General features: G+C 38.3%; 1 protein-coding gene across 5 annotated transcripts in view; it reads left to right on the forward strand.

The window, feature by feature from the left end:
• Positions 1-2,002: 2,002 nt before the first annotated feature.
• Positions 2,003-18,121, forward strand: part of LG02H4orf54 (linkage group 02 C4orf54 homolog) — a 34,576-nt gene continuing 18,457 nt past the window's right edge. For 3 of the 5 annotated variants that reach the window (XR_012493242.1, XR_012493240.1, XM_074323152.1), the window contains exon 1: positions 2,003-2,074. Coding sequence is in view for 1 of the 5 variants with exons in the window: in XM_074323152.1 (XP_074179253.1) it covers positions 2,022-2,074 (53 nt within the window). In the remaining 4 variants the exon portion in view is untranslated. Of the gene's footprint in view, positions 2,075-10,590; positions 10,926-18,121 lie in introns of those variants that run through there. The other 2 variants (XM_074323173.1, XM_074323168.1) reach the window with 2 other exon arrangements.

An 18,121-nucleotide genomic window follows, 5' to 3' on the forward strand; every position in this document is an offset into this window, starting at 1 on the left:
GATTTGTCTAAAGCAATGCATTGTCTTAATTTGATCGATCTAGTCCAACTCTGGTGGAAGTGTCACATCGTGAACACAGAGCAGTGGGCCTCAGCAGCCTGGCCAAAGGTGGTATTTTCAAGCATTTCAGAGACCTTGATCATGTCTTTGGTTAAAATTCATTCATTCATTCTATCTGGCTCAGAGCCCTTTTCCTCAAGTTAGTTTATCCTAGGTATTGAGTAGAAACTGATTGAATTTAAAAATAAAAAGGGAATTTGCTTAGTATTTTAGTTGATAAAAAGGGGTCCAATAAAATCTAAACATATATATGCATGCATAAAATTTTGATGGAGATGGCACTATATACCCCAGCAAGCAAACTGCAAATTCACAATGGTGTTTACTGAAGTGCACTATATTTAGAAAAGGCAAGTCTGATGAAGCTTGGCTTTGAGAGCCGTTTGATCCTCCCTTTCATTGCTACGTGGTGGAGAGGACCTTGGCGAACCCTGCGTGGGGAGAAATCACCACCAGGACTCCCACTGCATGAACCTCTGCTCTTGTGACCAAACATAGCCCTGCTGTTTCAGGAAGGTTTGCATAAAAGGGATTGATTTTCATTTGATTCTGCAAATAAACTCACTGAGCAAGCCTGGCGGAAAGGAAGAAAATAAGATGGAAAAAAAATTCTTGGGTAGTCTGGACAGCTTCCAAATGCTTCAAGCTGACAGCACAACTGGTTTAATCTGCTTCTTTAGAGCTGAAGGCATACTTAGCTTTCAAGGCCAGAAATTTGGGACTTAATGAGTGATCGCCTGAGATTCTGTTTTTTTGTTTTGTTTTGTTTTGTTTCTGGTAAAAACAAAAAATACTAAAAAACAAGTTATTACGCTTGAACTATTTATTCTGCATTTAAAATGATGGTCCCACTCCTTTACTTAATTTGTTTTCACTTGTTAAAATGCATGACTTCTCTAAGAAAAAATAATTTTGCATCTATTGTTACTATATGATTAAATTAAAAATTTTTAAAGACAAACATTAAAATCAAATTCATCAAGCTGGATCTAAAATAATTGTTATTTATTTATTTATTTACTGACTATTTCTAATGGGTAAGAATTAGTCTTGGTTTAGTCACAAAGATAAAGACTAATAAAACACGTTCACTTGTTCTCAAGCACTCACAATCTAGTAGGGGAAGCACAAATTCACGACTATATAAAGACATATGTTTTAATTTTCATATAGTGCGATAAGTAGTATATTAAAAACATGGGCAAGATGTTGTGGAAACCAGGAAAAGTGGCAATGAATTTGGCTTGGGTGGAGCAGAAGTTTGTTATAGTTTCACATGGATATTAATGTTAAGCTGGGCTTTAAAGAGATACTATCCAACAAGATTTAGAAGCAAGACTGGGGCCAAATTGGGACATATTGTACAGCACTCTCAAAGAGCGAGGCCAGCTCTGTTCAGAGAAGGTGGGTGGGCCAGAGACAGGCTCCCCCAGCTGCTACCACCTAGTCCAAGCCCCCAGCAGCACTCACCTGAACTGAACGCTAGGCTCCTCACTGGTCTTCTTGCTTCACCTCTCCCCCTTCTGTAGAGGTCTTTTCTCCACAGAACGTCAGGATGCATCCCTTCAATATGATGATCTTTACAGAGCGAGCACCGCTTGTATGTCAGGCGCTCTGCTAGACACTTAGAATATGTGAGTAAACAAAACAGACAGAAACCCTTGTCCTTGTTGAGCTTTTTTTCTCATAGTGGGAGACAGTCACACAATAATAAGTATAAATAAGTATATTTTAGACTACAATAGAAAAAAATAAGTACAATTTTTTTTAATTGAGCAGAGAAAGGGTACAAGGAGTAGTGGAGAGGGAGCAGGTTGAAACTTTGAACAGGGTGGCCAGGGTAGACCTCACTGAGAAACTGATATTTAAGCAAAACGTTAAAGAAGGGGGAAGTGTTAGCCATGTGAATAACTGGGGAAGAATGTTACGGGCAGAAGGAACCGCCAATGTAAACAGCAGAAATGAAACAGCAAAGAAGCCATTGTAGCTGGAGCAGAGAGCAAGGAGGAAAGAGGTAAGGAGCAGTCAGAAAAGTACCAGGGAGGGGATCATCTCATGACGGGTCTCTTTGGGTATTATTATAAGGAATCTGGCTTTTACTCTCTGGGAAATGGGTTTGGAACGGAAGAATGACGTGCTGTGACTTATACTTCAAAAAGAAACAACCTGGCCGCTGTGTGGGGTTAGACGGTAAGGAGAAAGGCTGAAACAGGAAGAAAGCTTGGGAGGCTGCACCAGTAACCCAGGAGGGGGAAGATGGGGGCTTAGAGCAAAAGGCTAAGCAGAGGAAGTGGTAAATGAGGTAGGATTCTGGATATATTCTGAGGGCAGAATCAATAGGATTTGCTGATGGATTGGCCATGAGGTGAGAGAATGAACGGATGCAAAGATGACACCAAGGATTTTGCCTGAGTATCTAGAAGATGGAGTTTCCATTTGGCTGAAATGGGAAAGGCTGCAAGTGAAATAGATTTGGGGATAAGGAGTCAATTTTAGACATACGAAGGGACATGCATCTGAGCTCATGAGAGAGGATAGGATGGAGATACTCATTTGGAAATCATTGGTATATAAGTTGTACAGAAAGTACCGAAGTGTACTGGGTGGAGTCACAAAGTGAATGTGTGTGTATGGAGAAGTAAAGAAGACCATGTACTGAGAAAAAAAGGAACAAGCACAAAAGACTGAGAAGGAACAATCACTGAGGCAGGAGGAACACCAGGCACTGTAGTTTCCACATGAAGAATGTTATCAGCAAGGAAGAAAGAATGGTCAACTATGTCCAATGGTGCTAAAGAAAAGTACAGGATTGGCTTTTGTATTTAACAATGTAAGCTTATTGTTAAACCCAAGGACAACTATTAACTCTTACAAGAGCAGTTTTGATAGAGTGGTGAGGGTTAAGCTTAATTGGAGTAAATCATTTGTAGTCTGTGTTCCATAACCATTTCCACAACCTATTCCTGTTTCTGTCCTGCATCTTATTCTCCTGTCTATTTCCCTTGCTGTTTTCTCATTTCTGTCTTCATATCAGGTTTGGATTTGGTTCTTGGCCCCATTTTCATGGTTATAGCTTTGACTCCTTTAAATAATGACTATGTCCCAGTTACATTGCCTTCAGAGGCCTCAAATATGAATTCCTCCCAGCTCTCTTTGACTCTGACCCTTTCTATTCTGACTTTATCCTCATGTTTTACTGCCATTGGATTTGTTCTGGCTTTAGAAAGGACCAGATACTGGTGTGAAAGAGCTTACCATAGATTAGGTTGTTGGCAAAGCTTTCTTGGTGCACAGAATCTACCGAATTTCTTTCTTCCCTTCAACCCAGTCTGTTTCATTTTTCCTGAGGCAACTCACAAAACTGGATGTAACAGTTGGATCCACCCTTCCATGAGGTGAAGACCCTTCATGTCTTCAGCTGCCCATAAAACCTAGTTTCTTTTAGTGGCCACATAGTTTTCATGGAGAGTTCTGTATCCCTAGTAGACTGTCTTCCACTGAATTCCTTTGAAGTGATTTTGGAACTTTCTCTTTTGAAGATCAGCCCATACAGAAACTTCACTGACTTCTTGTCAGGAGCATTAATGTACATCTTATTTGCGTCACTATATGCCAGACTATGTGTATGCTGAATACTAGGGACACGTAGATGAAGGTCAAGAGGATTCCTAATGGATATTTTTGATCCAAAGAAACATAATAAGGAGTGTTCTTCAGGGACGTATGTTGGCCCTTATGTTTGTTATGGTTCCATTTAATACCAAAATGAGGCCATAATGATGAATGGTAGTAGATTCTAAAATCTAATTTCCCTTGAAAAGTAATGGCATGATGCAATAAGAACGGAAAGTTGTTGAATAATGACTGCTAAAGAGTACTATCCAGAGAGAAAATTCAAATGAATTCTCTTTGTTCATGTTCTTTAGTCCAAATATTTTATGAAAGCTTCCTGAAAATAAACACAGTAATATCTTGTGACTGTGGCCACAGTGACTAGGTTAGGCATCCTAATGAAAACAGTATAAAATTTACCATTTACTTAAGTTGACAATGATGGAAAATTTTGGAAGGTGTCTGTGGTAGCCAGCCTCCAAGATGGTCCCCCGTGATCCCTCCCTTCTAATATTTATGCTCTTGTATAGTCCCCTCCAACATTATGATCAATAGACTGAGGCAGAAATGACGGTATATGACTTCCAAAGCTAGGTCATAAAAGGCATCCGGGCTTCTGTCTTGCTCTTTCTCTCTTGAATCACTCACTCTGAGGAAGCCAGATGCCATGTTGGGAAAACATTCAAGCAGCCCTGTGGAGAGGCCCACATGGTTAGGAAATGAGGCCTCTGACCAACTGCCAGTAAGGAACTGAATTATCTTGCCAATGTTTGAGTAAGCCATCTTGGAAGTGGATTCTCCTGCCCCAGCTATGCCTTCATATGTCTTCAGCCCTCTCCAACATCTTCACTGCAACTTCCTGAGAGTTCCTGAGCCAGAACCCTTCAGCTAATGAGCTTCCAAATTCCTGATCCACAGAAATTGTGTGAGATAATAAACATTCATTGTTTGTAGTCACTAAGTTGTGGCATAATATTTTATGAAGCTATTGATAGCAAATACAGTGTCATATTGAAATTTTTGAAGGTACTATGCTTCCTTAGATCCTAGAGTGCTAATAAAATCAACTTTATTTATCTGATCTCTCAATGCACAATTCAATTTCCATTTGAAAAAAAAATATTTCCAAAGTTCTGGGCATTTTACCCTTTTGCCTTGATATTTACCATCATTTAGTGATAGAGCTTAGTGACTCAGAAATTAACAGGCTTTAATTAAACCACTGTCCTGCCACCACCCATTAGCAGTATGACCTTAGGAAAGATGTGCCTCAGTTTTCTTGTTAGCATCATAATTATAATATAAACCTAATACAAAAGACTGATGTAAAGATTAATTAGATAATATATGGAAAACAGCACATTGCGGTCTCATAAAACTTGTAATGATTATGATGATGATGATAGTGGTGCTATAATGATGAGGATGGTGGAGAAGATAAAAATCTCCTTGTTTTCATCTTACAGGTAGATCCCTTATGAGGTAAAAGAACCTTTGCAATTCTATATAGGGATCTCAGTTATTACCCTGTACTTCTTCCTGCATGTATGTAATTACATCGATAATCATCATCATCTAATTTTGCAACATACTTATTTGTCTAATTTCTTCACAGCCTATATCTATAGCCCACAATAAAGTAAGCATGTTACAGGTATTCTCGTGATAGAAACACATACTGTTGAACCAACTAAGGCACAATTTTAGCAATACATTTAATTTTGATGATTATTTACATTTTTATTGATTACTCTTTTTATAGGTAGGTGACCTATTGTTAAATCTATAATGAAAATGCATGAATTGTTCAACTATTCAATTCTTTGTAGAAACATGTAACTGTAACTTTTGCTAAGTATCTGAAGACTGTGGGGTGAGATAAATCTCCATAGTAGGATTAGTTTTAAAAGTTAAATAGAGTTCGCATTATTTAAAGAAGATTAGGGTATGTTTCCATCTTATGGTTAAATGTGACTTGGTTTTCCTTTCCTCATGGAATTTGACAAATGAGGGAAAAAAGACCGACTTGTAGTGTAGACCTACTGATAGCGACAAGTACCTGTAACCTTGGAGCCTTTCTTATTCTCAATTTTATCAAGTTTACAGTAATTGGATTGAACTCAATGACCTATAAAGTCATTCTTTCTCCAGATTTCTACTAATTCTCCAATAGGGAAATCACAAGCTCACTTCTTTCCCCACAAACACTACAAAAGATGAAAGGCTTGGCTGAATCTTTGTTTCTAAATGACTCTCTTGTCTTAAAGGTGAACGCTACATGCCTGTTATATACCTTCGTAGTATCTTAGGTCAGTAAGTCATAAAAACTTCACTAGGTGGTTCCAAAAGGATCTAAACTCATTCTCAGGACACCTGTTGTCATGAGATCAGCACTATAAAAGCAATACCAACAATAGAGGGCTCCCTGTATGCTGGGCTACATTTTAAGCATCTCACATATTTTACCTCCTTTAATTTCACCCCAACCCTAGTAGCTATCGTTATTCCCAGTTTACAGAGTTGCCTGGTGTCTCATTAAGAGTATTCTACATTCTCCACTCACCAGACACAGGGGAAAGCATTCTTACTGTCTCCATTGAGCCATTAATATAGTCGTCTTCCTGTCAGTAACAGTGGGAGCTGAACTGGAAAAAGTTCAGTTCTTCAAAGTGAGAAGTGAGAAGACACATCCATTCATAGCAAAGGGGTAAACATGTGGTCTAGAAGTCCATTCTGGAAGGTGTATATTTTACTTAGAAATTGTAAAATCTAATCCTTCTTACCCTCCACTCCCACAGCACATACAATACACACATATGCAAGGCATTTGCTGCAGCAATTTTAAATAACTTAAATTTGATTGCATGCCACAAGATTGAAATGGGACATATTTCACATTTAGTGGCTTTTTAAAAAGCTCAAGTCCCACACTTAAAGTCAATCAAATGAGTGAATCATTTTATAGAAGAAAGACAACAAATAACTTAAAAATTTGGAAAGATCAGCGCTCTGGCTTGGGAAGAAAAAACTGTCTGCCTTTCTAGATAATTGGATGGGTCAGTGGTACTAGATAGGGGTCTCTTGTGACTATTTGATTTATCTAATTTAAGGTCATTGATATTCAATAAAGTTTTTTCCATGCAAACAACTGGTTCCAAATGGGCTTTTTTTTTTTCAAGCATAGAACAGTAAGCTAGACTTTAAGATAGAACTTAAAGGCCAAAAGTTACCTTTCACCTCTGAAATAGAGAACCTTGAATTCAAAAGCATTTGATTTATGCAAATTAAACCACTCTGTGGGAGTGGGAGGCTGGGAAATACAATGTTATAAAATTATATTTTGCATATATGTCCTTTACTACATAACTGAATAAGCATGCACTCTTTATTATATATTGTACATAATTATGCATATTCACATGTTATACAGAGCTGTATATTATACAGACCTGAAATTAGACTTCATGGACAACTTAAGGGATTTCCAAGGGTAATTTTGACCTCACTTAGCTTTTGCCTTGAGCACAGTCTTAGAAACCCAACCAGCTTGTGACTCCAATGTGAATTAAAATGGCCCTTCAGTAAAGGAGAAGGCCCATGGGATGGATGGATGTCTCCTGGTCCCATGTACTAACCCAGATCTGATTGTTATTAAGGTGAGATCTCTCTGTTAGATACTAGCATTCACCAGGAATAGAGAAGGAAGCAGGTCAGAGTGACTCAGTAGCATTTTTGATCTGTCTGTTAGTTCTTATCCAGAATTTTACAAAAGTTGCTTTAGTCACACTAAGACAACTGGGAGAAAGCTCAAGTGAGAAGATCTTTTAAAACTAGGGGAACATACTCCAAAGTCAGTGAGAGCATGTTTTGTGAGCTATCATATTAAAGTGTGTTGTGTTTAGTTAGAAATGGTTTCCATGCCCATGAGTTTGCTTCTCTAGCTGCTAAGGGCATAGGGAGAGGACAGTTCATCAGAGTTAGTCAGATAAATCTTCTGCACCTGATCTCTTCTTAGAAGCTGGTGCATGGTACTTATACAGGGACTGACTCAAGTCTAATGGAAGGGGATATATGTTTACAGGGACTAAAATAGGAGCACATTAAAGTCAAGGCAGGTGCTTGACGGGGGAATGCGAACCCATCTTTTCAAAAGAGGCTCTGGAAGTTTTTATTTAAATGTTTTCAGCAAAATAAACTGTTACTAGGAAAACATCTTGTTATAAATATAAGAAGGGTCTGCAGGCCTGAAATGTATCTGCCTGATTTCTCCTCCCTTTGTAATCCCACTAAGCCTAGAAGCTCAGCAAGGAAAGATCTCCTTGCACCCTTCATCACCCATGGCTGTGGGCAGCAAATGGTCAACTTTCTGAGCTTAAAGTAAACAGTCTTTCTTGATTAATGACCCCTGCCCTTTTACAGAGATCTCTTTTGGCCCAGGAGGCTCTTGCATGGTAATTATATGCACAGACTGCAGAGGCAGTGACTATTTAATGAAGAGCTGTGGCATACACGAGTCCTGTTTTGAATTTACCTCATCAACTGTTGAGCTGAATTATAAGCAAAAGTGATTACTTTAAGATTATTTATTCTGAATTTGTATTGCTTGATGACATATCTGGAAGTTTGTCTTTGCATTATTTTTAAAAGTTTGTTACTAAGCAAGTTTATAAGGTAAACAAAATAACAAGGGATTAGTTTGCTAACTTTTGAGTGCCAAATGTTTCTAAGGACTTTGGATGCGACCACTTTTAAACAGGTATTAATAATACCCATAGATCATAATGCTTTGATGCATTAGTTATGAATCATTTTTAGCTATTTAATGAGAATTCTCCCTAAATAATGTTGCTGGCTTCTCTCCAGTTATCCAATAATAATAATTAAGTTATTTATTGGTTGATCGATTCAATAATATAGACAAAATATCATTTCCTGGATCCTTACCTTTCACTCAAGTCAACAAAGATTCTCTGTGTGTCTACTGTAAGTCAGGCCCTTTTGTAGGCTTCCAGGACCACATCAGAGAACAAAGTAAATAAGAAAAAAAAAAGAAAGAAAAGGAAATCTCTGACCTTGTGGAGCTTATAGTTTCCTAGATGTTGGCATTAAAACAATAAACAAGTCAGAAAAGTTTTTAAACTCCCTGCCTGCAGAAGGTTTACATTTTGGTGTGAAAGTTGGGCAGTAAATTGGGACAATTTTATAAAGGTAATTGTAATGTAGTACAGTATACTGTACAGGGTGATGGGGTACATGTTCATTCTGAAGCCCACTTTAGACAGAGGAGTCAGGGAAGATCTCCTGAGGAGAGAAAGATTAAGCTAAAATCAGAAGAATAAGAAGAAGCCAGGTATTTGAGAGCCAGCGGGTGGGAGGAAGATTTTTGCAAACATTTTGATAGCCCAAGGCAGGGAAGAGTGTGCTGCTGGAGGAACGTAGAGAGAGAGAACTGCTGTGACCAGAGTTTGTCGTGAGCAGCCCTGGAGACACAGGTAGGAGCTAGGTCATACATGCTTTAGATTTTATCTTAAGTGCAAAGGGAAGGGTTTGAGGGGAGGGAGTGGCAACACTGATTTCTATTTGCAAAAAAAGAAAAAAACAATCCTGATAACTGGCAAATTAATGGCAGAGGGGCAAAGAGGGAGCAGAGAGAGCAGTCTGAAGGCTGTAAGAATGATGAGGATTTGGATGATGGTGACTCAGGAGATGGAGAGTAGGGAATGACTTTGGGATATACTTTGGAGGTTGTTTTGAGAAGACTTATTAAAGAATGAGATGGGGGGATGATCAGAATAAAAGGGAGGAATGAGTTCCCAATTGATAGAAGTGCCACATATTGAGATGGAAAAGACTGGGATAGATTAAGATTGGCTGGGGACAGGGAAGGGTGTTGCAAACAACCACGAGATCTCTTCTTGACACTTTACATCTGTGACATCTATTATACATCTACATGAAAACGTCAAGTGGCCCGTGGGGTATATGAATCTGGAATTGAGGGGCTATGTCTTGGCTAAAGGCATAATGTTGGCGGCCCTTGGCAAATGTAAAACAGCTAAAACCATAGACCAGGATAAGATCACCAGAGGAAAGACTATAGATGACAAGGGGATAGGTAGTCAATGCAGTTTTATTGTGGATTCACTATGTACAAGGCAAACAGGGATCAGTCAAAGTCTTTAATCTCAAGAAATTTATATGCCTGGTATGAGAAAAAAACACATGAAAGTGAAAGTAAGTGTCAAAAAATGGGGGTGGTGGTGAAAGGGGCACTTTATTAGTCCTGAGAGGGCTAATTTCTATGGCATTGAGAACAGGAGTCACTTTTTCATAGTGGTTGTCGTGTAAGGATGAGAGATGGAAGGCTGAACTGAGACTCAAAGTGATTGTGAAACCTCCAAAAGGGGGTGGTTCATATATGTCCTTTTTTTTTTTTCTAACAGAGAGAGAATTGTCAAATTGAAATTCTTAAATTCTCAAAGTGTCTTGTGAATCACAAAGGATTAGAAGCATTGCCATAGGAAATCAATTCAATCACAGTCTTAAAAAATTGGTTAAATTGTAGAAGGTACAGAGAAGGAAGAAGGATATTTCAGAAAGTAGAAAGCATGGAAGACATAAGCAAAGAAACATTCTGAGAAATAAAAATGCCAGGCATGCTTGGGAATGGCTTTAGACTTATATGATTGGGACCGGGATTGGCAGAGAACAGTGAAGAAATTTAAGCTGGACAGTAGGAGGGGATTGAAATGGGAGACAAACTTCAATGCAAACTAAGGAGATGGACTTTCTCCTTTGGACATGAGGAGTCATTGGATTCAATTCAATTAAAAAATATTAAGCATCTGATACATACAAGCAATGTATGGGGTGGGGATGGGAGATGCACATGTAGGGGGAGAAGGGTTAAAATTGTCACACAGCATACCCATAGGTAGCAAGAATTAACTTTTATTCTATGGGTCAAGCCCTGGGCTAAGTGCTTTAAATGGACTATCAAATTTATTCCTCACAACTGTATTGAGGTGTCCCCTATTGGGGTAAAGGGAAGTTAAATTACTTGTCCTCAGTTATGAGACTGGGAAAGGTGGAGTCATTATTTAACTCAGGCAGTGTAACTCCAATGTTCAAGCTCTGGAACACTCTGCTGATGACCACAGAATATCCTGACTTTCTGGTGCAGCCAGAGATGGCCATGCTTCTCATCCAAACTAGGGCTATGGACACCTTGGGAGACACCCGGAGTATACCAGGTATGTGAGGTGACAATAAATGTTGCATATTTTTATTTCAAGATTAAAAAAAAATGTGTGTGAAAATGGACATGGGTATTTATGGTTGTAAAAATCACAGTAAGTTTTAATGAACGTATTTTATAACATGTGTTCAGAAAAGTGAAGAATCATAAGCCTACAGCTCCATACGCTTTTACAAAATGAACGCATCCATGTAACCAGCACCCAGATGAAGACATAGAACATTCCATCACTGCAGAGCCACCACCTGCCCTGTCTGTAACACCATCACCAGGAGTGACCACTATCCTGACTTCTAATACCCGTGATTAGTTTGTCCTGTTTTCGACTTTTATATGAATCGAATCATTTAGTATTTTCTCTTTGCATCTGGCTTCTTTTTCCTAACATTATGTTCTGAGATTCATCTATATTGTTGCATGTGGCAGTAATTTGTTTATTTAATTCACATTAGTTTTTAAAGTACAGCAATGCCATAATGAAATTATTTGCTTTTGTAGAGAACATACCCAAATTTTTTGAGAAAGCAATTTAGTCTTCTTTCCCTTTGGTCACTTTGATGGCAAAGTTTGAGCAACAGAGAAACAAGCACTGAATTGGGGGTCAGGAGACAAGGATTCTAGTCCTCCTCTACTTCCCATGGCTGTGTGATCTTCGGCAGGTTATGTAAAGTCTCTGAAGTTCGTTTCCTACATTAGTAAAATAACAAAAACACAGCTAAAGTCTGTTTGGTCTGTCCCTGTATGAGTTGTCTTTGCTTCAGTTATAAGCTGAATGGGCTTAACTTAAGGAAAGTTAATAGAGGAAACAAAAAATTCGCAAAATAAAATTATTTTTTTCTATTATAAAAGAAAAACGTGTTTATTCTAATATTTCAAACAACACCGAGCTGCATAAAGGAAAATTTAATAACAATTGTTCAATCTTAACTTCCCACATATACAAAAACAATGTTAGTTTGGTGTTTATTCCTATATATTTTCTGTTGATACAACTATATGTTCACTGAATACATTTTATTATTATTATTTTCAAAATGCAATCATACTAATACATTTTGTTCTATAACTTTCTCTTCATGGGAATTCTTTCAAGATCAGAATATATGGTCCTGGTCACTTAATGGCTGTAGAATTAATGTCTGCATAACATGTCATTGCATCCATGCACTGTGCTTAATCAACCATTCCTTTATTGATGGATATTTAGGTAGTTTTCAACTTTTTGCTTTCACAACATGCAGCAAAAACATCCTTGTACATGTATTGTTAAACCCTAATGTTCTTATTCTGTATGATATTTAGAAACTGTCAGGTCATTTTCTAAGAAGTTCCTTAATTTTCATCTTAGTTCTTGAATTTTGAGCAGATTTGAATGTGAGATTTGAATCAAGAAAAGAAATGGGATCTTAAACTTTTTTCACAATTACTCCAAATACTCATAGAAAATAGAAAGCTGAAAAATAAAATATTGAGGAAATCTTTAAAGGCTCATGTTTGAAATCACTGAAGTCTGAAATCAGAAATGTGGGGAGAAGAAATACTTTCCCAAGTAACACAAAACAGAACCATGATTTTAGCCTCCAAAAGGCAATATCAAGAATTAAAGGGCAAAGAAAACATTTCTTTCTAAAATTACAGAAATCAGTCGTTCGTGTCATTCTGTAGATAGGCAGCTGAGTTGACTGGTGATTTAAATTCTGTTTCAACACCAACTTGAAAAACTTACAATAACTTATTAAAGGCCGATGACCTGCTATCCCAGACCAGGAGGCACCCTTCACAAATGCCCTCTCAGCCCCTGCCTCCTGGAGGCTAGGATGACAGACGGTGGGCTTTGGTGAAAGGAATAAACAGTTGCAGTTAGGCGCTTCAAAATGGTCTGTATTACATAGAGGAAGATTTATTAGTTCTGTCAATGTTTCACTTTGAGGCTAGGTCTGGAAGGGATAATTTTCCTTTATCCAGTAAGATCTGAAACACCAAAATCCTCCACCACTCTCAAGAGAGAACCAGATGAAATCTATTGGCAGGAGTCAAGAGGAAGAAGGGGTCTGGGGTAGGGAAAGGGAGGGCAAAATGTCTAGGAGACCACTGGGAGAGGAGAAGGGGATGGAGGGAAACCACAGAGAGCAACCCCTTGATACACACCCTGACTCACAGGGAAAAAAATAAAGAACTCTTTTTTTGCACCACCTCTACCCTGTGTGTGCAGGCTTGAATGTCTATTAAAGTTTTATTTCTGATAGACTCATAGATACAGAGAACAAACTGATGGTTGCTAGATAGGAGGGGGTTTGGAGGCTGGGTGAGAAAGGTGAAGGGATTAAGAAGTGCAAATCTGTAGTCACAAAATTGTCACGGAAATGTGAAATACTCATACAGTATGGGGAATATAGTCAATAACAATGTAAAAACTATGTATGGTGTCAGATGGATACTAGACTTAATGGGGAAAGCCACTTCTTAAATTACATAAATGCCTAACCACTGCACTGTACACCTGAAACTAATATAAAATAATATTGAATGTCAACTATAATTTAAAAATACATATATATGTAGTCATGGGATGTTAAGTACAGCATAGGGAATATAATCAGGGTATTGTAATAGCTATGTATGGTGTCAGAGGGGTAGTAGACTTATTGGGGTTATCGGTCTGTAAATATTTCATCATTATGTTGTTTTGTACATCTGAAACTAATAAAAAAATATAATTTTAGAGATGGCAATGTACATGGAAACATATCACACAAATAAAGATAACCAACATAGCTATTATGTATTATTCCTATGCATTACGTTTAAACTTTTATATGTACTGACTCCTTTGCTAGTGAAAAAAAATGTTAACATTTTATGATGAGTGGGAAATCTGGATAAAGTAATTTAAATCTATTAAGCCTATTATTATCATTAGTATTACTATTTTTAATTAGCATAGCACTAAAATTTACCATCATTCCACTGGTATTTTTATTCAGATGTACACTAACTTAGTAATATAGGAGCACCATTACTATTTTATATTATGTATTAAAAATTAAAGGTTAGAAAATTTAAGTGCCTTAGACAATATCTACCAGACGTTTTTTCTCAAGAGTATGTCTAAATTGCTTCTCTTCTCTATATAGTCAAACTATAGAAATAAGTACACAATTTTTTATTCTTTCTTGAAAAGGAGTATGGTTTATCTCACTTAAAAAAACAAGTTTTATTTCTGGTGGTGAACTCTTGCTTCCTGTCCTTCCAAGTTTTAAGGACACAACTAAGGGGTTGCATCTGCAATGTGCATGGCACATTCTACAGTAACGTGCTCTTCTTTGCACAGGAAGATAACGCTACTTATTCATCCTGGTGGTACATACCCTTTTCTATTCACAGGGATAGTTTCACACTAATCCGGCCACTCCATTTCCTTGGACTCCAAGGTGACCAGCTGGTCCCGTTTGCAGGCAGCTGGTTGAGGCTATAGAACAGCTAATTGGCCAGCAGTGGGAATGAGCCTGTGACCTCCACCTCATGGACTGAATCATCAACTGAGTGTGGGCTTGAGTCGCTCAGAGCTGGGCAGTCAGGGCTCCAGGACTTAGTCACTGTGAAAAGTCACACAGACTACATGTCTTCACTCAACCTCAATTTTTTATCTATAAAGTGAGAATCACAAGCTCTCTCATAGTGAGATGATTAAATGAGCTAAAATATGTAAAGCATTTACCTCAATAACTGAACAAATAGGCACCCTTTGGCAGCCCCAGGCAGAAAAAAAAAAAATAATATGGTACCTTTCCTTTGGATGTAATCCTTAGGTGTGCCTACCTGGGCCATACTCTGGGCCTTAAACAGTGGTCAACAGAAAAGTCTCCTTCATATCATTGAGAGAGAATAGGTGTGCAAGTATTTATGGAAAGCCTTATACAACATTTAAAGTAATCAGAAAATCTCTCCTATTCCCAGAGATTCCTGAGAATGTCTGTGTACCATCCTTTCTCTGACTCCTACTTTGGGTCAGAGTTTAAACCTATCTCTTCACTTCTAGTCTAGTCATCTACATCTGATAAACTTTTCTTTCTTTTGAATGATATGCTTGTCTATCATGGTCCGTCACTGTCAGAGACCAGAAATATAGCCATCTCCTTTTACCAATTGGTGGACAGTCTGGCCTTCATTCTTAATTTCTTTAATCATGTTAAAGTTTTCCATACTATGAGACATCTCACAAGACTTTCAGGGAATGCTAAGAAACGTTCTCTGCAGAGATAAAAATAGTCACATGAATCATTTTCTTTGTTGCTCTTTGAATTGCCATATAAAGTTATCTACCAAATATACCTTGCCTGGTCGAGCAAGTATTCCTGCTTAACATGGGTTAATGCTTATGACATTAGTCACTGTTAATTGCTCAAGAGTTGAGATCAGGTAGGCAATCACTGAGTTCATCTGTCAAAAAAATGACTGTAGTCATATTAAGGAATAAAAGACTCCATGGGTACCAAATGACTGCCAATCTTTTCAATAGAATTGAGCATGTTTCGTAGTAACATATACCACCTAGAACTCTGAAAATGCCAGAGGGCAGGCAGTTTGGGGTAATTGTTTTACTGTACCCTTCAGTTGGTCATTTTTTTCCATTTATGAGTTCTTTTTTTTTTTAATCTTTTAATAGAGCCTGTTCTTTTCCAAATTCTCTGCTTGTTTGGTTTTTACATAGAATATGTGGTTTGAATTAAACCCTACTTTTTAGAAATTGACTTTATGTGAAAAATATTTCCCTACAAAATTTTTCCTACACTGGCATTCATTCATATGGAAAAGAGAAAAGGAGCCACACAGATATTTTGGAGGTAAGTACCTCTTTTAGGATAACCTCTCTCTTTGTCTCTTGGGGAGATTTGGCTAGGGCTGTGCTCTCTGGAGGAAGCAAGGATCTGGAAGTAGATGTCCAGAACTTCAGGCATTAAGCAATTATATACTGTACCCAGTGCATCTGACCTTCCAATGTTATACTTTGCCAACTGTAGGGGAAAACTACTGAAATCTGTCAAGTTGTTATGACAGGCAGGGCCATATGGAAAATGCTGGAAAAATTCCTCCTTAGACTGTAACTGCCTGGATGGGCAGAAACTCTGCCCTCTATTCATTTATGGAGTGTGTATGGCCCACAGTGCTTGAGACAATGGTCAGGATTTATTGTCCAAGGCCTCAAAGCAAAACTAAAGTGGGACAATACTCAGTTTGTCTGAGGAGCCAATTATATCTTATTTCATTTTACTTATAGGGTCAGTTTCCTTAATCCCTGAGTATATAATGTGTACACAGGTTTATGATATGAAGAAAAAGAAAACAAAACCCAAGAATGGCTATGTGCTTTATTTGTGGCCGTGCAGATGAAATTGCCTAGTGGATGCATTGCTCCCTTCTAACTGAGCATCAGGGTGCCATGGAGAGTATTTGAGCATGGAAGTCAGCAAGGCTCTGGAGTATGATGGTTAAGGTTCAAGTTCTGGAGCCAGAGTGGCTGGGTTTGAATTCTGCTTTATAATTCCTTATCATCTCTGTGCCTCAGCTTTCCCATCTATACAATCACTCATCAGGTTGTTACGCAGATTAAATAAATCAATATACACGTATTTAAAAGTTCTTCAAATAGTGCCTGGCACAGAGTAGCACTATATAAGTCTCAGTCATAAGTATTATTTTTAAATTGTTATTATCATTGAGAATCTAGGATTTTTGTGCCATTGAACGTGGTTCTCCATAGTGAAAAGGTTGATTGCAAGTTTTGCAAATTCTGTCCCTCTCTCCTTCTCATTCTTTCATTCCCATCCTCTCTCCCTCCCTCTATTTCTTTCTCTTTCCTTTCTTCTTTTACTTTCTCTCCCTGGTGCTCTGGTTTCATATCCACATTGCGATACTTGATATTTCCAGACTTTCCTTACGTCGTGTTTTTAATAGCAATGATGTGAGCAGAAATGAGTTGTCGTGGGGAAGAGTGGCAGGGCTGTGCCATCCACATCTCAATATGGGAAGGTAAATGCTTCTGTTGTTAGGGGCTCCCACTCCATACCTACCCCCACGCCTAACCAGAGGAAGGAACATTTTTCTGTGCGGGGGTGGCTTTCATGTTGGAAGGGGAAGGTTGATGGTGTTATTTTTGTTCCCCACAAATGTGGATGTTTAAAATAGTGCTTTATTCAATCGGCATAAGTGACACATAGACTATGTATAGTGGTGGAACTGGGCCTGGCAGGTGATGAGGGCCAGATCTCATCAAAACCAAGAGTCGTGGTTCTCCACTGATAGTGCCCAAGGGATCTGTCCTGAGGATGGCCAGCACAGAACCCCCATCATGGGTTGCCTGGCAAATTCACTTGCACAACTACTGATTTGTCTGAAATGGATGTACCTCAGAGCCAGTGAACTAGGATTTTGGCTTTGTTTCCATGGGGCATGCCAGCGGGTCACATTTCCTCTGTGAACCTCCCTCCAAGCCGCACTGTACTCATGAAGGGTAAGTGTGTTCGTTGTTCTTTCGTGCTTATTGGCTTGGTGCCCTGCAGGTCTGGAATTCAGCCAGTGTAACAGAATCAGGAGGCTACAGCTCTGGCTATATTTAATTGGAAGTTTATTGTTTTGTCACGGTTTTAGAAGTTTAGGGAACTTTTTTTGAGTTTGATTGGATAGTGTTGGGAGTTGAAGAAGTGTCCATTTTGATCCGATATGCTCCTTTTTAGAGACTATAATTAAAAGTTTATTTAATGCACCATGTTTTAAGTCTTTGAAAATTGCCCTTTTGTACTTCGAGTCAGCACAGTGAGGATTCTAGAAGGGACTCTTCCTATTTTGAAACAGACATATTACGTTTCATGGAATGTGGCTTTGGGGAAAAGGGGCTGGAACATTTTATTCCTATTAAGACTTTTATTACCACAATACCTCTGATTCAAGATGAAAGAGGAAGAAAATGCATAGTTTTTGAGGCAAACATAAAGCTTACCGGAGGTCCAAGGGCGATTCTGAAATCGTTCTAGATAGTCCTGAATTGATTTGAAATGCAACGCAGAATTTGGATTTTTATTTAAGAGCAAGGGAAAAAACCCATTTAATCAGACTTGCGAGTGAAAGTAGCAGTGAGTGAAGAATAATTTCATATTTGTTAGACGCCACTATAACAGATTACACAGAACACTG

The sequence above is a fragment of the Rhinolophus sinicus genome, linkage group LG02 (genome assembly GCF_036562045.2).
Source record: "Rhinolophus sinicus isolate RSC01 linkage group LG02, ASM3656204v1, whole genome shotgun sequence".
NCBI classification, from domain to species: Eukaryota; Metazoa; Chordata; class Mammalia; order Chiroptera; family Rhinolophidae; genus Rhinolophus; species Rhinolophus sinicus.